This window comes from Arvicola amphibius, chromosome 14 (genome assembly GCF_903992535.2).
Source record: "Arvicola amphibius chromosome 14, mArvAmp1.2, whole genome shotgun sequence".
Classification (NCBI taxonomy): Eukaryota; Metazoa; Chordata; class Mammalia; order Rodentia; family Cricetidae; genus Arvicola; species Arvicola amphibius.
In genome coordinates, this window is record NC_052060.1 from 58,181,629 (window position 1) to 58,202,847 (window position 21,219).

At 46.3% G+C, this 21,219-nt stretch overlaps 1 protein-coding gene across 1 annotated transcript in view; it reads right to left on the reverse strand.

The window, feature by feature from the left end:
• The window catches only part of St6galnac3 (ST6 N-acetylgalactosaminide alpha-2,6-sialyltransferase 3), a 466,211-nt gene that overhangs the window by 264,041 nt on the left and 180,951 nt on the right, over positions 1–21,219 (reverse strand). The window contains exon 2 of the mRNA XM_038311532.1: positions 9,588–9,782. Coding sequence (XP_038167460.1) covers positions 9,588–9,782 — 195 coding nt within the window. The remainder of the gene's footprint in view (positions 1–9,587; positions 9,783–21,219) is intronic.

Sequence of the window (21,219 nt, forward strand, 5' to 3'; positions counted from 1 at the left end):
CATGTTTAGTAGAGTGCCCTGCATCTGCAATTTGCCTGGTGTTTTTCTCGTGATTAGGGATACCGGCTGTGAGAAAAAGGCTGAGGCAAAGGCCATTTCATGACACCTGCCAGAGGGTCACTCTGATGAACAACGCGCCACGGTCGTCACAACGCCAGTCTCAGGGGAGGTGGGGTTTTCTCAGGGGCAAACTGTAAAGTCACACTTTTCCCCCTTTCCAAATCTTTGGGGAAGAAGATCATTACGAGTTGGAGAATACTCACTTTAAAGTATTATATTTATCTAGACAGACTACGTTTTTGATGTTTGAAATACCTCCAAGAGCATTTCCGTCTAAAGATATTGCTTTAAAATATTTTCTAGCATTACATTTTTGCAGTGGAAAAATTTAAGTGTTTATGAAAAGTATCACAACAGATTTAAAACACAGACATAGCTTTCCACAGTTAATATTCTGAGACACTGCTCCAAAATCTACGTCTATCTTTGAAAAGTTGAAATAATTCTCCACATCGTGTGCCCCTCTGTCAGTTATGGTCAGTTAGCTTTACACAAACTGCTCTCGGCTTTCAGGGCGGGAAGCATTTCATGCTTTACCAACCCAAGGCTTAGCACATAGTGTACCCAGTCATGACCGAGAACTTGGGGATTTCCTGAAGATTCCCGGCCCCCGAGAAGGCAACCAGCACGAACTCAGTCTCTTCCTTTGCCCACACAGTGTCACGGTAGTGACCTCGGGTGGTGGAAATTTAGTTAAACCAGTAAACCAGTCCTCGCTGAGGACTGGCAAACACAGAAGGGTCACTGCCTGTGACCTCGGAGATTGTTTATAAATCTGTTCCCATAATTTCTAGTATTTAAACATTCTGCAAAGCTAGATAATTTTTTTTGTTAGACTCTTTGCTTCCAAGGCTTTGATTCATCACTTTCAAGTTTGGGCACAGGTCCATGGTGACTTTATTCTGTCCTGGAAACGAGGGGCGTTTTAAAATTCAGAACTTTTAAGAGTTGAAGCCACCAGAGCAATAACTTACTGAATTATGAGAGCCCAGAGCAAGGGCCGGGAAACAGAGTCGGACAATAGCGTCTGCCACAAACACGGCACATTCAGCACCCCGTTTCTGGTGCATCTCATGAGCCTTGATGCCTTAGAGGGTCCTCTGTGTCCAGGTCACGTGAGCACCTCTGGTGGACTCTGAAATGTCCTCAGCCCTAGTTTATGTCTGGCTAGGAGCCAAGTCTGGGCTAATTTCTCAGTTTTGGAGGGTGCTAGAAAAATGAAAGTCGACAAATTCGAACACGGAGACCACTAGGATCTGATCGAGCATGCCATAAATGATTCGTATCCAAAAAGCACATCTAATAATAATGCCTATTGGTCCGTTCTTGTGCTATTTTTCTATTATCGCCATCCCTGCAGGGTACCAACTCCAGACTCCAAATGCTCAGCATTAGGTGAGTGTGTGGGCAGGGGAGGATCTTAGGGCCTCACTCTCTGTCCTGCAGAGCTGATGCTACCCAATCCCCTCACCCAACTACAAAGCACCAGGAAGCATCCTTTCCTGTGTTTGTCCTTCTCTCTCTTCCCACTCTCAGCTACTGGGACCTGGAGAATCCCCTCCTCTCAGACAAGGGCTGTTGGGCATTAGCTAATGTGTTCTTGTTTAATTCATCATGTTCTGGCTTACAGCAGGAGGTTGTCAGATTATCTTAAACTACGTATGACCTGATCAGAATTCTTAATTTCATTTTCCTTTGAAATCAATAATATATGCATTAAGTACTTTGTGCACTAGCTTCCTATTACTGTAATAAAACACCTGAAATAGCTAGCTTACAGAAACAAACATTTCTTTTGGCTCACAGTATTAGAGGTTCCTGTCTATGACTGGCACACGTGGGACCTGTCATGAGTTGCCACATCTCAGATTCCAAACAATGCATCACGACAGAGCGAACTGCTCGCCTCCCCCGAAAGGTAGGAGGAGCAGAGGAAGATACTTAGCTCGCAATTTCCATCAACGGCAGAACCCCAGTGACCTAAACACTTGCCATGAGGCTCCACCTCGCAGAGATCTGGTGGTGACACCGTAAGTCTTTTAACAGGTGGACCTTTGATGGACACCACTCAAGCCATGGCCCTCGTGGGAAGGGTCTGTCTACTGGGCAAGAGCTCAGGTAATCACATGTGCCGTTTCTTCAGCTTTGTTGGCTAGCTCTTGACATGGAAAACTGTGGTGTTACTTTTGCAATAGAATATTTAGAATCGGATGTTTTCTTTCATATGGCTTACTCTGAAAAGTGAGTAATCATAATTTAACGTCACCTACTTAGTAACAAATTATCTTCCAGACACTTACACAATTGTTTAATTTCAATTATGTAAATGTTCACGATTCTTGACAACTACGGAATGATCCTGTTATTTGAGACAGACTCCACTGGCCTTTACAGCTTCAACACCCTCTAGATGGCATTGTTACAGAACACGAGTCCCCTCCTCGGTCAACTTCACCTTCAAAACTTCTTGAAGATCTTCGGCACTTTTGGGTGGGAACACAGTAAAAACTCATTAAATGTGTTGATTGACTAGCACTCATGGTTAGGATAACTGCCAACGGATCAACCCTGTCTGTTACTCCGCCAGCCTATCAGTTCGAGGAAAACGGAATGAAAAAAAACCTTAACACCAGGTCCCATTTCTATCACTTTCAATCCTTTAATCAAGGTGAACTGTTTTATTTTCCTTCTCTTATCACAAATGAAATATTTGAATTTCTAACAGGCCTCTTTCAAGAGTGGTAACGCGACAGTTGGAAAATGAGCATTTCTCTACCTAAGGATCAGTAATGAATAAAATCCCCCGTCTGTCTTCCTGGAGAAACAATTACTATATTAAAAACTGTGGTACTAATGGATCTTTCATCCATAACAGATGTGGTACATAAAGTGAGCATCAATCTCTTGGGGTTTCTAATGCCTCAGCAATACAGACAATTTTACCTGATAATTATATTATGACTGCATGATTTATCAGCTAGGCTCGTATGGCCAGAGATTCCGTGAGTGGTCAGGGTTGTCCAGACCACGTCTGGATTTGAAGCCTTCGTTCTCTTTTCTTCAAGAATCGGGGGGTTGGGGCGGGAGGTTTACTAAGCAACACGCTCGTAGGCACATGGTCTTTGAAAAAGACATTGATAAAGGCCAGCAGTGCACAGCCTTGTAGCCACCGCAGGAGACTGATGGACAACTTCTGCAGTTTGGCCTCCCAACAAGTCTGAGAGTTCATACTTTGAAAGCTGGCTGGTTGTTCTCTAGAGGGCAACTTAAAGATGAGCTACTGGTTCTGGGTGTGGTTAGAAAACAACAATGCATTTGCCATGTCTCTTGGCTGCAAGGGACATAAAAGTTAAAATGGTCAACAGTTTATAGATTTCTCTACATAAAACCGCAGAGCTGCAAGACTGCCTTCGACACCGCTGGGCTCTGGACCTCAAACGTTATCTCAGACTTCAACGTCCCTCTACAACATATTACTTCTCTCAGTGTCTTGGTCTCAACTGTCAGTGGGAATGTGATAGGCCACCCAGAGAATCATATTCCAAATATTCTACCACCCCAAGAAAAAGTTATTGTCAACAGTGTTGCAAGAAAACTACAATGAAAATATGGGAGTGGTTCAGAATGGCTCTTCTTGGGCCTTGTTCCTATGTCTTGCCCCAATTGATTCAGTTTCTAATACTGAGTTTGTGGTCAGCCCTGTGGTCTGTAGGGGGGAGCTGACCACAGTAAAGAGCAAGCAGAGAGTAGACGGGCTCATGAGCCACTGTCATACCGTACAACAGGCTAACATACGAATTAATTATTTTCTTACATAGAGTGTATGGGCACACTCTAATGCATGTTTGTATTTAGGAAAGTAGAAATTATTTAAACACAGGTTCATGTATATATTGCATAATGCATGTAATGCACATTAACATAGTTTTGCGAGTATGGGTGCATATATATTTTTCCCTCTGCATATACCACTGTCCACAAGTACAAGCGTGACCTTTCCCTTTCCAAGGACCTCATCCACATCCTAGGCCATCATAACAGCTTTCTGTTTTCTGTAGTTTGGATGACTATATAACATAGTTCATATTTCTACAACTGTACAGAGTATGCTTGACTCTAGTGAAATCAGTCTGGGAATTACCCAATGCATGCTTAATCTCTGGAATATCAGAGCATCAGGCGTGCCTCTGAATCCCTTGACATAGGGTGCTGTGTCCATGTTAAGGCAACAGAATTGAGCATGATTAAAGTGACCACCTGTGTGGTTTGCATGGTGAAGGTACTCCACACCAGAGCAGCAGCCCATCAATGGCGACAAAATTAGAACTGAAGGGGGTGGATCAATGAAAGCGAACCAGAACTATAAAATATAAGGCAACTTAATTATCAATACAGACATCAGAGTTCACTGGAGTTCTGGGAGCAGTGCCTTCCTTGTTCATGGGCTCAGACAATGCAGATTCTTTCACGCTTGCTCTTTTCCTGGCTTCTCCAGGTTTTCCACCTGTTCCATCCTGCTCCTGAGTACCTGTCTTAGATCCACTTCCATTTCTGCGAGAAAACACTGACCAAAAGCAACTTGGGGGAGAGGGCTTTATCAATGGCGGAGAAGTCAAGGCTGTAAGAGCTTAAAACAGCTGGTCACATTGCACTCCAGTCAAGAGTAGAGGAGGAGGTGGAATACATCCACACTGCATCCCAGCCAAGAGCACAGGAGGAGGGCATCCACACTGCACCCCGGTCAAGAGTGGAGGAGGAAGAGGGGAGGAGGAGGAATGCATCCTCACTGTTAGCTGGCTCCTTTATCAGCCCCTGACTCAGCCAATGGAACGGTGCTGTCCACATGCAGGGTGGGAGTTCCCATCTGAATTAACCCCAACAGGAAAACAGGCATGCCCGCCCACCAACACAGTCTGGACAGTTCCCACTGAGGCTCTCTTCACGGTGAGAAAAGACTTGTCAGGTTGGCAGTCAAAGCTAAGTGTCATGTTCCTGTCTCGTGAGCCACAAGATCACCCTGGAAATGTCTCAACCCTTGGTGGTGTCAAACTCTCTCCACCTTTGCATTTTGTCTTCCATTGTCCTGAGATGTGTTTTCTGATTGAGGGTTGCTATCTCACAGCCTGCCTGAGAAATAAAATCGTTCCCCCGCCACTCAAAGTCCTTAGAAAAATGGTAAGTCGGGTTTAAAAGGAGAAATCCAACGTGCATGTGTCAAATAAGCAACCTTTATTAGACATTAATTTGTTTCTTTCTGTAAAACAACTTAAGAGTTGAAATTTTTTTCTTTATAATTACACAAATGGGAATATCCAAACTTTAATTAACAATTAAATTGATCAGTTTAAAATTTTGGGAGCATACGTCTGCATATAATTGCTCTCCATATACTTCTGTAAAATCTAAAGCCTATATATCCAAACATAAAAAAATCCATTCATGCCAGCATTAGTTACAAGTGCACATTTATTGGAATGTGGTGAGCATGTTCTTTTATTGCCAAGAAAGTCAGCTTTGTTCCTTAATTGTTACAATAACTACAATTTAGGAAATTCTATTGCAACACCAATCTGTTATGTGCATCTATTAATTAGACTAGCATGGCCTGTCTATCATAGGACAAAGCCTTTGTATTTTGTCTACTTGAGCCTTTCCCAAGATTCTCGGGTTTTAAAGAGATGCAATTCCGCCTAGTTAAATTGTTAGAGACTGGAAAACACAGTCCTAGACTTGCCTGATGTGTTCTGGGTTCCTGAACATCATAGAAAGGGGAACTCTTTTCCAAACACCAGCCTCCTCCCAGTTCTAGCACATTCTGGTTCTCTGATCAGATCTGAGGAGTAAGGCTGCCATGAAACTGATCACCGGAAATTCTAGGTGCAGCCTCCTGTGGTCATCAGTGACGGATTCTCCAGTAGCCAATGCCAATACCCAACGGGTGGCTTGCCCTAGGCAATGTCTGCCTTCACACCACGTCACATCACAGAACACCCACCACAGTGGCCAAGTCCATGGTAGAAAACTAGGATTGGAACCCAGCCCAAGGTGACTCTCTTTTCCCTTCATTTGCCATGACCTCAACCAGAGGAACAATGACACCTCGAACCAAATGGGGCAAGTGTCTAGATCCTTTATGCTGCCCTATCTAGTACAGTAATTTAAGATGAACGCTTAAGAAAGCAACGGCATTTACAGAATGCCAAGTGTAAGTACGTATCGTTTTTTAAACACCCATGAATGACAAATTTTTCTGAAGTCATGTTCAATGTGTGTTAATTACTCTGCCTTTATACAACAGAATGGTTCCTCATATTTACTCTTAAAAATGTTATAATTTTTAAAATACTCTGGGGCTTTTAAAGTTCTGTTGTATTTTATATTATGATATTACCATGAGATCTTGGTGACAAACAGGGAAGGAAAGGTTATGACTTAACAGTGACGTGTGTGTGTGTGTGTGTGTGTGTGTGTGTGTGTGTGTGTGCGCGCGCGCGTGTGCGTGCATGCCTCAAGTTGACAAGAAGTGGATTGTGCTGGTTGGTTTTCATTGTCCATTTGACACAACTACCTGAAAAGAGGGAACTGAATTCAAGAATGACCCCGATCAGACTAGTCTGCAATGTCTGGAGAAGATTCCTGATCCATGACTAATACAAGTGTGGGCAGTGCTTGTCTTAGGCAGGGCAGAGCTTCACTGAGCAAGCTGGAAAACTACCCAGTAAGCTGTGTTCCTTGGTGGTTTCTATTCCGGTCTTGCTCAAGTTCCTGTCCTGTCTCAATGAACTATAATCTTCAAGTTTAAACCGAGACAAACACTTCCTTACTAAAAATCAAAACAGTTTTAGTGAGATTGCATTATGGATAACACTGAGATAGTAAGGGAAGCCTGAGACGCTATGGGTCAGTCATGAGTTACAGGGGATACGACGGGAGCAGCCAGCAAAGACATCCAGAATTCAGTCCTCACCCAGTGAGTGGCATTTCAAGACTATCAAGACTCCCTCTCATCAGTCAGCTTACACCAGTTTGGAGAGGAAAGGGAGGTGGGAGGAACCTACTGCGTTCCATTCCACTCTCTGCAGCCATGCTGGAAGGGATTTTCTACCTCCTCCAAGTGAGTCCTCAGAGAAAGAAACAAAGCTCTAGGCTAAATAGGAAGACATTAAGAGTGCTGGCTCTCCATCTGCCTCTACGCTTGGGTCGTTACCTCCCCCTTCTGCGACCCCTGTCACCTCCAGAAGGCTGTGCACTGGGTCTAGATTCTAAATAGTGTCCTCCGGACAGTCTCTCCCTGGGATGAGTACTTTAAGTGTGAGGGATGATGAGAAGGCCTTCAAGAACCACCCAGAGACCTGAGTGATAGGTAGCAGAATCAGTGTTCTGAGATCCTCAAATCATGACCCCCCCCCCCAAAGAGCACAGACACAGAAGCAAATCCCTTTGTTGTCCGCTCATCCAGGGACATGAACAACACTCAAGTCAATGCACAGGCTAACCTAAGGAAAGCAGAATAAATGTATTAAATTGTAATTTTACATGGAGATCTGTCTTAGTTATTCTCATAGCTGTGACTGAATACCTGAAAATAGGAAATTTAAGGGAGGAGATGTTTATTTGGGCTCATGGTTTAAGAGGGTACAGTCCACCATGGGAGTGGAGGCAGGGCAGAGTCTATGGCAATAGGAAGGACAGGCTGGGACTACTCCAAAACCTGATTGACAAATACTGAAACACATCACAGGGCTTTACCATCCAGTGGTACATTCCTCGTGAGCATAATTCATGAGGTACTTTATCCATACGCTCCGTTTTCAGCCTGTGACAGGCACTTGTGAAATGATTAACCCATACTGCAGAGTTACAGAATATTAAGTGACAGCCAGACATAAAAGTAACGAGAGACAAGAGCGAGGCCAGCTCTTCCGTAAAAGACACATTTTTATACAGGTAATCAATTTATCAGGACACGCGACAAATTCAAGCAAGAGACTTCCCTAAGTTAATTTAAAACCAATTAGAGGATGCACATCCAGCAAGACTCCGAGGAATTCGTATATTATTAACGGTGCCTCCCCTCAACTATAAAGGTCTAACAATCCAGGAGATACGAAAACAATGTTCAAAGAGTGAAATGAACAGGAAGCGACAGCTCAGGCGTCCCACTGGCCACAGAAGAGCGGTTCTCCAACAGGCTCTGGCCCCAGATTCTCCTCAGTGCTGGGTCGTGCTGGCGACTGTACCCGTCACCAACAACTTCCAACAGGCTTGACTCTGAATCAACACTAGACACGCCTCCCACTTACCCCATCCCCAGGAAAATGACTATGGAAACAGTTTCAACAGCTCTCTGCCTGCTCCTCATTTCTGAGGGGGTCCCCCCACTCCTGTACTTTATGAAACAGAACTGAAGGGCTCTGTCAGAAAGTCTTTCCACGTGAGCATGAGCACCTAAGTTAGGGTCCTGAGAATTTACGTCCGTCCGTAAGGGCAGACGGACCGCTGCGAAAGGCACTCTGAACACAAAGGGCCGTTGTACACAAGAACTCAGAGGGCTCAGCACACACAGATCAAGCCAGTGGTACTCTGGGGTTTCAAAGGACTACATGATGTTGGAATGGATCCAATCAAAACATACATGTGTGAAATTCTCAAAAAGAAAACACATTGTCAGTTTGGTGGCACATGCTTGTGATCCCAGCCCTGGGGAGGCAGAAACAGGTGGGTCCAGAGACTCCTGATCAGTCAGTGTACCTTACATGGTGAGCTCTAGATCAGAGATTTCACCTCACAATCCAAACAAAAAGTGCACACAGAGCCTGAGAATCTGACCCTAAACTGTCCAAGGCGTGTCTCACATGCATGTGTGTGTGTGTCTGTGGGTGTGCGCGTGTGCACACACATACACCCTTCCAGAGTACTGTACTCTTCCTAGCTGTCAATATACAGCCACCCTCACCTGGGACGCCAACTGGTTACAAAGATTTAAAAGTTCAGCAACCGCAGGATTTAGAGAGTTTTAACCCCTCTAAATGTGGGAAGATGTTAAATCCCATTATCTCTGCAGCCATTGCAAATGTTAAAATTCAGCGTGGTCCCTTTTTTCAGCTCTAGGTCTAAGGATGACAGAGTTACAAAGACACAGATGCTTTTCTCCAGTTCTATAAAGACCTGTCTCCAACCAAGTGACCTACAGGAAATAAAGCTAGTCGGTCCTCCAGCTGGTCGCCACTGATCAGAGCATCTAAACGGAAAGATATGTATTTAAGCTTCAAGCCACCAGGAAAACAGGTAATTGCTTCCTCAGCTCCATAGGAAACCAGTGATTTGATGGTTTGATGTGGGAGGGGGTGAAGGATTTTAGACATGTGTCAGAAGTAGCTAAGAATAGAAAAAAAAAAGAAAATGTCAGGGATCCAAAGAATCTCAGTAGGACAGAATGGGTAAACGCAATGACTCAGAAGCCATCTTGCTCCTGCTGAAAAACAGTTGCCATGGATACTCTCCCAGGTAACCCTCTCAAGTCTTACCTCTTGGGTTCTCACATTGATGTATCCATAGTGAATTCGAAGAGGCTGCCTGAATGTGTAGGGCAGTGGGATCCATTTTGTCTCAGGTTGTCCAAAGCAGCTCAGTAGCAAAGGGAAATTCATGTCATTGACGAGGCGCATGGCCAGCAGCAAGAGGCACAGCGCCGTGAAGCTCGCCACAACCACAGACTTCCTCTGTAACACAGTGGAGAAGAAAAGGACAGTGAGTGACCTTCACCTAGCTGCAGCCACCAGAGAGGGAGAGGAGGGAGTGGGAGTAGGGGTGGAAATGGAGTGGACATGGAGGTGGGATAGAGGTGGGGTGGGGGCGGGGCCGGGTGGAGGTGGGATAGAGGTGGGGTGGGGGCGGGGCCGGGTGGAGGTGGGTGTCCCTTTCTCAGAAGAAAGGGTTTGGTCTTTTAGGGTATTTCAGTTGGAGGAGAAACAAGACATCCTTAGGTGAGCAAGGGACAAACTTTCTTGTACTCTCCTAGCCCTCCCGCCTCTTTCTTACCTGCCATCTTTAAGAACTCAAACCAGACACGCCCAACCATGGGAGACCCTTCTTGCCTCCTCAGCTCCCCCGCACCCTTCCACCACCAAGCTGCCAGCCCCAGCAGAGGTGAAGTCTCATCACCCCCTTTACTCAAGCCCTGGTTCTCAGCCTTCCTAACGCTGCAACCTTTTACACTACAGCTCTTCACGTTCTCGTGGCCTCCAGCTGTACAATTATCTCTGCTTCACTGTAATTTGGTTGCTGCTCTGAATCATAATGTAAATATCTGATAAGCAACCCTCAGAGGGTCACGACCCACAGGTTGAGAACCCTTGGCTTTAAAGGCCTCTTTGCTTTCCTCAAAGTGTCCTTGTGGTCATTTTTTTTTACCACGTGCTTCTCCATTCCTGAGGCCATTGGATGTCCTTGTCACAGGACTCTCTGCATCCATGTCCTCTGCATAGCATCACCCCTTACATCATACAAGAAACACAGCAAACGCTTGCGGGAAAGGCACGGCTCTCCTCCGCTGTCCCAGCTTCATTCCCACCTCACACTTCTGGAGCTGTATCCAGTGGTTTCTACCAACAGAAATGCCACCCATGCCCACAGTGTAAACTCGAAATCTGAAGCACCAGATGAGAGAAGATCACACAGCAAATAGCCTAAGAGCATCCCCTTGGATGAACTGCAAAGGAAGGAAGCCGGACCAACTGCATCTCGCGGGGTGAGAGCGAGCTGTGATTATACACTAGAGATGGAGCTTGATAAAAGGCATGTTTTGATTGGTAGGGACATGTGAGCAGATCATTCTAGATGGAAGAAACAGGCAAAGAAACAAGAAAGCATGGGTTATCTGTGGGAATCCATCCATCTTAGCAGAAGGAAAGCAGCCAGCACAAGTGATAACTATGGCGGGCCACCCTGGGGACTGCGCTAAGATGTGAGCCCTGAGTCTGGGAGATGGCCGGAAGCCAAAGCTGACTTTTTGTTGGAGATCTCTAAAGATGAAAGCTATGTCATAGTTCAGCATGGTTCAGGGTACTTTGGAACAGGGAGGGCTTAGTTAGAAATGAGTAGGAGGCTGGTCTTTCGGTACAGGTTTTGCAAACCAAGGACAGAAACCGAAGCAGCGGTGACAGTGAGATTCAAGAAAGATTCTCAGTTAACACAGAAGGGGACATTAGCGACATTAGCGGCAGACACAAAACTCAAAGCTGACCTTGAGCCTAGACAACAACAGTGTTAGAGGGCATCCTGCTGAAGTCACTGTGGTTGCAATAGTTTATCCAGGGAGCCAGACGGTAAAGCCCTTGGCTCTTTTGGTGTTCTTGGTGGACCAGAAGCTCAGTAGTCAGAAAGTCAAAGTGAGAGCAGGAAGAGAGAAGGGAACTGGGGGCAGACAGAACAGCTGCTGTGACCTGCCCCTGCTGGCCCTAACTGGGTTCCACTCTGTCACTGCCCCTGCTGGCCCTAACTGGGTTCCACTCTGTCACTGCCCCTGCTGGCCCTAACTGGATTCCACTCTGTTACTGCCCCTGCTGGCCCTAACTGGATTCCACTCTGTTACTGCCCCTGCTGGCCCTAACTGGATTCCACTCTGTCACTGCCCCTGCTGGCCCTAACTGGGTTCCACTCTTGTCACTGCCCCTGCTGGCCCCTCACTGGGTTCGACTCTCAGCTGGTCTCAAGCTGAGGGAAAACCAGAGCTGCTGAGGATGAGTGGCCGGCCTTCCGCCATCACTGATGGGTTTGGGGCTCTGCTCCTTCCTGGGGTAATTAGCTCCACAACTTCAAGGCAGAACAGAAATCTACCTCCTGGCTCACAGCTGAAGCCAGGCAGCAGAGCGCCAGCATCCAAAGCGACCATCACTTCTTGATTCCTGCTCAGCTCCTGTAATTTGTAAAACCCACATTCCTCTGTCTAGCCAGCCTAATTTTCTAATCACCCGAGAAGTCCCCTGAGCTCTGCCTCCTCAGAACCCCTTATCTCCCCACTAACTACCACAGCCTTCCCTCATTTAACCTTCTAATCATGAAGAAACGTTCTAATTTGCTCTTCTGTAGAATCTATGTCCACAAACCTGCAAGGTGTCAAGGTAACAGCATAAATGAGGTGATGGATCTGAGCAGGTTCAAAGGGGCATGGACCAGAAGAGATGGCTAAATAAAACCAGAGAGGCCAGTCACACTTTTCTGTCACCACTCAGACCAACAGCTGCTCCGAAGGAGCCCCAGATGTGATCTGTGCTCCCATCTACTCCTGAACCCAGCAGGCGCTCTGCTTCTCTTAGTTGCTGAACTTGCACAGCTGGAGGCCTGGGGACAAAGGCATAGAGGATCCTTCCTAATCCAACCGCAGCCACACCTACAGAATGCACACAGGAGACTAAAGCAAGCCAACAACTTTAGAGAGAAACTTCAGAACAGAATGAAGTGACAAGTAGCAAAAGCCTGCGCCCCTGGAATCCACACCTACCTCTGGGCCACTCAAGGAGTTAAAGTGAGCAAAGAGTGGGTGGGCTACCGGGTGGAGAGCAGGCTCCGCCCCTCTTGCTGTACCTGGAACTGTATTCAGGGGGCCAGGGGTCCTCTTTTCATAGCTGAGACCTCCAGCCCCACTCCGCTACATTACAGCGGCCAGGTTCTTTCTCCCTGTCTAATGTGATGCTACCCTTGTTCAGCATGGGAGTAACGCGCTGACACAAAGCATCCTGGAACTTCAGTAGAGAAGGTGCAACTTGAAGCTCTGTTAGGCAGGGACAACAGGACCTAACACAAATGTGTGTTCCCTAGCAGTCACTTCTGCCACACCAGAGCCACAGTCAAGACCATGGTTTGGGCACTCAGGCACACACATGGCTGCATGCAGAGAGCATGCATGTATATCTGCAGGAGACACAAAGGATGGAGAAGGGAACTGAGCACCAATGCACACGACACACATAAAGGTAGCCACACCTTGGAATTCTTACTGAGTTTGGATTAGGGAAGGTTCTGAGAAAAAATGCAATCAACCAGGCAGAACAACCTCAAAGAGTCACAAGAGTTGCCAGGGAAAACATAATAAAACATGTGTCAAATGAGGTTAAGGGAGGCTGCATGCGTGATTGAGGAGCCCAGAGGAAGGGAGGTCTGGTGTTCTTAAGAGGGAGAGTTCGGGACTTGCTTGTCAAATAGGGTACCTATGGAAGCGGGAGAGCAAGCAACCCTCAGGGCATTGCAGGCTCGGGAAGAGCAATTGCATGGGCCACTTTGTCAGAATCGTTAGGACATTTGGTAAGAAGGCTGCTATGTGCACTATGATTGGCAGATTATGCCAAAAAGATCATAAAACAATTTATTCTGCAATTTCCACGTGCTAGTCAACACTCAGAAGATCAGTTTCACAGACAGTTGCTGCGCACCGCGACCCCGTGTCTATGCTCGGTGCACTGGCACCCAGTTCGCGAGATTCGGGCAAGGGGCTGGAGGTTAAAATACACGCACACACACAGAGACACGAGTCATCCTTAAATTCCCCAAGAATGCCCTCTTTATTGTGTTAAGGGGCAGATTATATAGAGATAGCCACGCCCCAGCCAAACCCACCAGAAACCACTCTGCTGCCATCAGGTCTTGTGCTCAGAACAGCTGTAAGTACTCAGATCAGGGGATTACAAGAAATTCAGGATCTGGGGTCTCACTGCTCCCAACAGATAGTGGGACAGCAGAAAACATCAGAACAACTTGAAGATAAAAACCACCAATTAGACTTGAGAAAATAAAAGTGAATACTTGTCAGTCGACAGTGTGAAAGGCTTGGTCCAACAGATGTTTCAAGATGCACAAAACATAAAAGCAACCATTCCTCTAAAGGTCAGGCACACGAAGATTACAATGAGCAGAGAACCCGAACACCGCCAGGCAACAATGGACTCTAAAAATGGGAGGCATTATTAGGTTGCTAATGTCAGTTAAATTTTTGTGTACATATATGAGCATACATGACTATGTGTACAAGCACTCAGAAGCCCAAGGTCACACAGTGTGATTGTGAATGTGCGCACACACGCAGAAGCCAGACAGGACATCTTACTAATCACTCCCCACACTTGAGACAAGCTCTCTGATTGCAGAGTTTAGTGATTCAGCTGGGCTTGCTAGAAACGAGCCCCCAGTCCTCCCATCTCTGTGGTATCTCCCCAGTGCTGGTATTAGGGGTTCATTCTGTGCCGCCTTGCTTTTTACATGGCTTCTGGGGACCGAACTCGAATGTTCATGCTTGTTACAAGCACTTTACCAACAGACCCAACTTACCAGCTCCTAACTGTTGCATTCTTGATGGATATTAATTAGCTAGTGGGTGAGAACTCATCAGGCCATGTGAAAAGCATGCTGAAGACCAGAGAAACCTTTCTCCAATATTCCAAGCAGCTGCAAACCCTCCAAATACTTGGGGCAACTTATCCTTATGAGCTCAAGAGGATGCTACTGTGCCCAAGTAGATCTGATGAATTGCTTCAGGGAAAGTTCATTCCTTGTTTCTCATTTGGGGGAAGTCTGAAGGGGCCTTTGGCAGCTGAGACATTTAGAATTTAATCCCCTGTGTACTTTAGAAATCTACATCAGAAAATGTGACATTCCATTTGCTCTTTCTCTAGAGCTGGAATACAATGCATCAGACTTTATAGCAGAAACGCTTATTTCAAAACACACTCCATGGGGAGCTCCTGATGGAGGGGGAAGAACCCAGTCTGTGCCCCTACAGAACTCACAGGCCACATTCAGTGATGTCTATCCTTCCTTCACAGAATTAACCATTCACCATGCAATACAGACTATTAACCTACTCAGATGCTAATTCTTTCCAGGTCCCCTTTATAAATGACCACTGAGAGAAGCGTGTTTTTCTATTTAAATAATACTGCATGATGATCAAAGGAGCTGAATTTCAGAAGTGTTCATTTTTATCACATGCTGAAATTTATCTCCTAATACATTTAAAATGCAATGCCAATTAGATTATCTGTCTTGTCATCCCCACAGCCTGGTTTGTCTCTCACTATTGCTTATTGGTGATCATGTCTAATGACAATTCTTCCCTCAGGTTGAAACATATCAGTGTGGCTCAATTTTTCACCATTGTCCAGCTCCAAATTGTCTTCTTTATGAGCATAACAAAGCTTCAGGCCATTTGCTGGAAGAACTTAGCAAAGACAGATATGAACAAAACCTTCATTTACTAGATCTGTGGGGCCAGGAAGCTGTTTAGACCCCACTTACTAAGCGACAGTGACCTCTGAGGGAAAATCTCAGTTTTTGTTGGGTAGCAGTCAGAAAAGTGGAACTAAAAAGGTGGAATATCCTGGTGAGACATGATGCTCAACAAACTTGGAATCCTAAGACAGGCAGTATGGTATCGAGGGCAGCCGGGGCTGCATAGCTGTTGATGGAATCGTCCACTGACGTTATCAATGAGTAGCGAAGGACGAACAAGATCAGCACAGGAAGTCAACAGTGAGAGAGAATCTAGGAGGCTGGCATACAGTACTTGATATGGTAAAGATCTGGAGCTGGGGAGACGGCGTCACTTTTTGCTTTGCAAACACTGGGGGCCTGAGTTTGATCCCCCACATATGCATGGAAAGTTGAGTGTAGGGACATGTGCACTAGGAAGACTGACAGAGTCAGCAGTACCTAAGGTCTCAGGGACAGGACCAGTCTCAGAAGGAGCCGAAAGGGGTGCAAGAGAGATGCCTCAGTTGGTGACGCACGTGCTATCCAAGCATGGAGACCTGAGCTCAGATCCCCAGAACCCACAGTAGTCAGACACAGTGGCTCAAACCCATAGCCCCGGCTAAAGTCTGGGAGGTAGGGTAGAGAGCGCATCATTGGAGCTCCCTGAATGAGGAAATCCAGGCTCAAAAATTAAGATGGACCATAAAGAGGACAGCAGATACAGATTTCTGTGCACACACTCGGACCACAGGCATAATACACATGCACACACACATCTACCTACACATGTGTACACTCTCACACAGCAATATTATAGTAGCTCTAGAGGAAGGACACCAAAAGTTGATCTTTGACCTTCACATACATGTGTAGTGTATACACATGCACTTACATACATAAACCTACACTTATGTGAATATGCACACATAACTATACCTATGCAAAAATTATTTCTGTGTATATGTGCATGCATGGAGTTTACGTGGATCAAGGATGTGCAGGAGCCACCCAGAGGCTAGAAGAGGGTGTTAGATTCCCTGGAACTGAAGCTATGGGAAGTGGTGAGCTCTCCTGTGGATGCTAGGAATCAAAGGTAGGTCCTCTACAATAGCAGTAAGTGCTCTCAACCGCTGAGCCATCTCCAGCTCCCTCCAAAAGCAATTTAAGAAAAGGGGCATTGATTTTTAGAACAGTTTTAAGGTGGTGGAAGGAGGGGAGCTGGAGTCAGGACGTGAGCGAGAGTTCCATACAGCATGCTAAGAAGTCTGCAGGGGACTACGGAACCCACAGGGTTCTGAGCATGAGACAGAGGGTGTCAGGCTTGATTCTAGAATGTTCCCACAAGAGGTGGTGTGCCTGATGGATGGAGAGTTGACAATATGACCAAAGGGAGAATGGGATACTCCAAACATCCCTAACGGCCATGACCATCCTTCACACACAGGGTACCCAGTGGACCACTTAAGTCTAGGACAGACACAGGGCTGAGTACCACATTTTTTTTTTTGAGACAGGGTTTCTCTTTTAACAGCCCTGGCTGTCCTAGAACTTGCTTTGCAGAGACTCACCTACCTCTGCCTCCCGAGTGTTGGGATTAAAGGCATGCTCCCGTAATGCAGTTCTTTGAGTCTTAAGAGGATCTTAACACAATCCCACTGCAGCTTGCTTAGGTAATCTGTTTCACCAGCAAGCATAAAGACCTGAGGCTGAGTGGCCCACCCATGCACACAGACAACAGATTGGTAAACCGAGGAACTGAGATCCAATTCTCATGTTAGAGCCCAAGTTCAGTGTGTGCACTAATGAAGTCTTTGATCACCATTGTCTTACCGCTGTCCATTGCTGTGCAGAGACGCACAACTAAGAACTCTTACAGAAGAAAGCATTCATCTGGGGATTGCTTACAGTTTCAGGGGTGTAGTCCATTAGCAACATGGCAGGAAACACGACAACACTCAGGCATGGTAGCAGACAGTTCTACATCAGGCTCTGAAGGCAGCAGGAGCCGCCACCACTGGGCCTGGTGTGTGCTTTTGAAAATCAAAGCCCACCCCCAGTGACATACTTCCTTCAAAAAATGCCACACCCATTCCAACAAGGCCACATCTTCTAATCCCTCTCAATTAGCACCACTCCCTAATGACCAAGCATTCAAATATATGGCCCTATGGGGGCCACTGCTATTCAAACCAAACAATTCAGGCCAACAAGTGTGCTCTCAGAGAACTGGTCAGAAAAGAGCCAGTACCAGCCCTAAATAGGGCTTGAAACCTAGTATTAATAAACCAGATATCTAATCCATATGGAAGATTAAGAGACCGACATGAAGCATAGTAATTATACTTCCTTTGATATAATTGAGCACAAATTATTTCATCTTCCCTAAGTTGGCTTTATTCCCAGCATTAGAAAGACAGCAGTAAGGGAGCCTTGGGTAGCCGAGAGGGAAACTAAAGTCATCCTCGTGTTCTAGCAGACACTGGGCACCCTGTCTTATTGCAGGCACCATGTGATGGGACGGGTATGACTTCTCGCCTCGGATGCTCAATCCCATAACTCGAATTTATTTAGAACACTGCTAGTAGGCTAATTGCTTTGTGGTGGCACCCAATAAAATACACTTGAGCACCTAGACAGATAATGAAAGCATGGTACTTTATACAGACTGGAATTTTATTCAGCCATAAAGGAAACAATTTCAAAATTTTTAGGATAATGAGTCAAACTGGAAATGTTACATCACAGTGAATAAAAGCCGGGCTCAGAAAGACAAACACTGCACAGTCCTGCTCTTACGCAGAGCCCAGCTTCGAAAGGTTGTGGCGGCAGGCAGCGAGTGAGGGTATAACCTGGGAAACTGAGAAGTGTCCATAAGATGGGGAGAGGCTCCAGAGAAGGCAGGAGAGGAGGGACCACACATGCGACATGAGAATAGGGAGGGGAATCCTGGAGTCAGAAGGGAATGGGAGCAGGGGGGTGAGCAGGGCAGCTGGGACGGCCGGGACGGGTAATAGGAAGGTGAGAAAAAACATGGACAGCAATCCAGTCTTAGGGTCCAGTGAACGTCTGTTACTTCACATGGCAACTAAGAAAAGGGGCGGGGCTGGAAGAAAACTTGTTCATTCAGGCCAGTAACCCCCCCTTTAAGGATCTGGGATACTTGTCAGTGTGCCTCTACCTGACAAGGATTTAGTCAGTAGGAATTCCAAATCCAAAAGGCAAAGCCCAGGATCACAGAGTTCATGGCCACCTCTGCCATTAACTGTTCTGGGAAGACAGCAAGCCATAGAGAGAACAAAACATGTATGACCACAGCTTCCCCAGAGGTCTGGTTTCACTCCAAAGGAAGCCTCTAAATGGCTGGAACATACCAAACATCCTGAGGAGTTGTGTGAAGGACGGATGAGGTGAGCACACACACAGCCTTCTGACCTGCGTTCAAACCACAGTGCAGAAACATCCCCACAGCCATTAATATGCATGCACATTTTCTTTGATTTCCTTCCCCTTTGGGGGAAAATACCTTTAGGTTTTAAGAATTCTTCAATAATTTAGCGTATATTAATATATAGTGTATTTTATCATATCTACCCCCAGTCCACTCCAACTCCTCCCAACTTCATAACCTCATCTTTTTATAAACCACAGAATACACACTGTTTACAAGCACATGGCTATAGACCAAATTGGGTGGAACATGGACAAACCATGTGAAGGAGGCCATACCCCTCAAGAAGAGCAACTGTCCCAGGGAACCTTTAGCTTCCGTTAGCTCTCAGTCGGGGTAGGGCCCTGGGAGCACCTCCATCACCCAAATCAGAATGTGCACTGCCTGCTCTGGTATAGACCGCCAGAGTGTCTGGAAGTCTTCAAAGCCCCCGTCATTGTCTCAAGATGCTATATCAGTTACCTCAAGCTGCCTCAAACTACTCCGTAGCTGAGGACAGCCCTAAACTCCCGTTGATACTTCTGTGCCCACTTCCTGTGTGATGAGATTATAGGCATACACCTCCCTACTTATGAGGTACTGGGGACTGAACCCAAGGCAAGCACTCTACCATCTGAGCTAAATCCCAAGCAAAGTACAGCCCAGGCTGGTCTCAAACTCACGATCCTCCCGCTTCATCCTCTTCAGCATTTTCCTATTAGCAAGTGTTAGGATGGTACCAATTTCGAGTATGAGAAAGAAGATTGCCAAGAGTAAAGCCTGTGTGGTTTTCTTTGCCTTGAACTCTTGTACACATGGGGAGAACGTTCTCCAAACCCTGCCTAAAGCCCCTCTGTGTGTCCCTGGCTCTGAGGGAAGAGAGGTGCCACCAGGTGATTAAGCAATCACTGAGGTACCTCAGCTTCCTTCTCAGCCACTTATTACAGTCCATGTATCCTTCCATAAGTCCTGCCAAGAACCATCAAAACAACCCAAACGTGTGCATCTGACAGTGATGTCACCACCTCCTGGGACTTCCTCTTTTTCTGAACCCATACACCCTCACATAGTGCAGAATTGATCTTTTCATGACTGTCGTCAAGAAAGGATGAATGCTGCCTCTTCCCCTTTTCCTATCCGTGTTTCCAGTCTTGCTGCCTAGATCACACCTGCGCCACCATTCCACCCTGTCCCTTCCCACTGCTCCCCCATCGCCTCAAGTTCAGATGTTTCCACTATACAGTCTGCTTCACAGCCTGGCTCCTGGCATGGGAATAAGAGTCAGGTGTGACGGGGTAGGAGGCCGATGGAGAGTCCTCTCACGTGGCAGCACCGAGCAGTGCCTCCAACTGAGTGGAAAGCAGCTGAGAAAACAAAGGAATAAAGGGGAGAAGGAAGGAAAGTGGGGAATGTTAATGTCTTCCCAACAGGATGAAAGAACGGAGAGAATGTCTGCTCAACAGAAAGCTAAGTTATCTGAAAATATCCAGATTATATTACGAGGAGAAATGGATTTTTCCCTCAGAGGGAAAATTTGCAAACAGTTCCTTTCTCTTCCTCCTGCCCTGGAGCGTGCTGTGCAGATGCAGTAAGACACTGGGGGGAAGTAGGGAGCATTTCAGTGAGGACAGCGCCAGGGTGGTGAGTGGGACTTGTCACCAGCAGACTGCTCAGAGCAACATCCTCTCTTAAAGGGACCACAGGAATTTGTGCTTTTTCAAAGCTCAGCTCTGGGGGAAGCACTTGAAGGGAAAATCTACCACAGGAGGTGCGATAGGGACCACAGAGCACACTACACAGACAAGAGCAATCCGTCACTTTCTTAGGGGAGAGCACGGTGCAGAGTGCCCTGTGCCCAGTGAGCATCAGGCAATACAGCTCATGCTTTTCCTGATGGAGACAGCTTTCCAGAGGGAACCCGATTATGTAACTCAAGATGGCAGGGTTACATTACAGAGCCTTGGTTACCTGCTTAGGCTCCTTGTGCCTCTTTTCCCACCTGGAATTGGGGCAGATAAGAGGACCCTGTACCAGGCTGTCTTTAGTCTACCACCCAGCTCCCAAATCATGACACGGAGACTCATTATTCGTTTATGAATGCTTAGCCTGGTTTAGGCTCCTTTCCAGCTAACTAACTTAATTTACCCATTTCTCTTTATCTACACTTTGCCTCAGGACTTCTTACCTTTGCTCCTTCTGTATTTCTAACTTTCACTGCTTCTCTATGTCTGGTTGGATAGCTGGCTTCTTTCCCTGGGTGTGTTCCTCATTCTCTCCTCCTTCTCTTGTTCTTCTCTCTCCTACTTGAGCCTACGTGTCTCTTCCAATTTATTCTCTCTGCCTGGCAGCCCCGCCTATTTCTCCTCTACCTACCTATTGGCCATTCAGCTCTTTATCAGACCAATCAGGTGCCTCAGGCAGGCAAGGAGCTGCAGATGCAACACGTATTTACAAAATTAAACACAGCCTTACATCTTTAAATGCAGCAT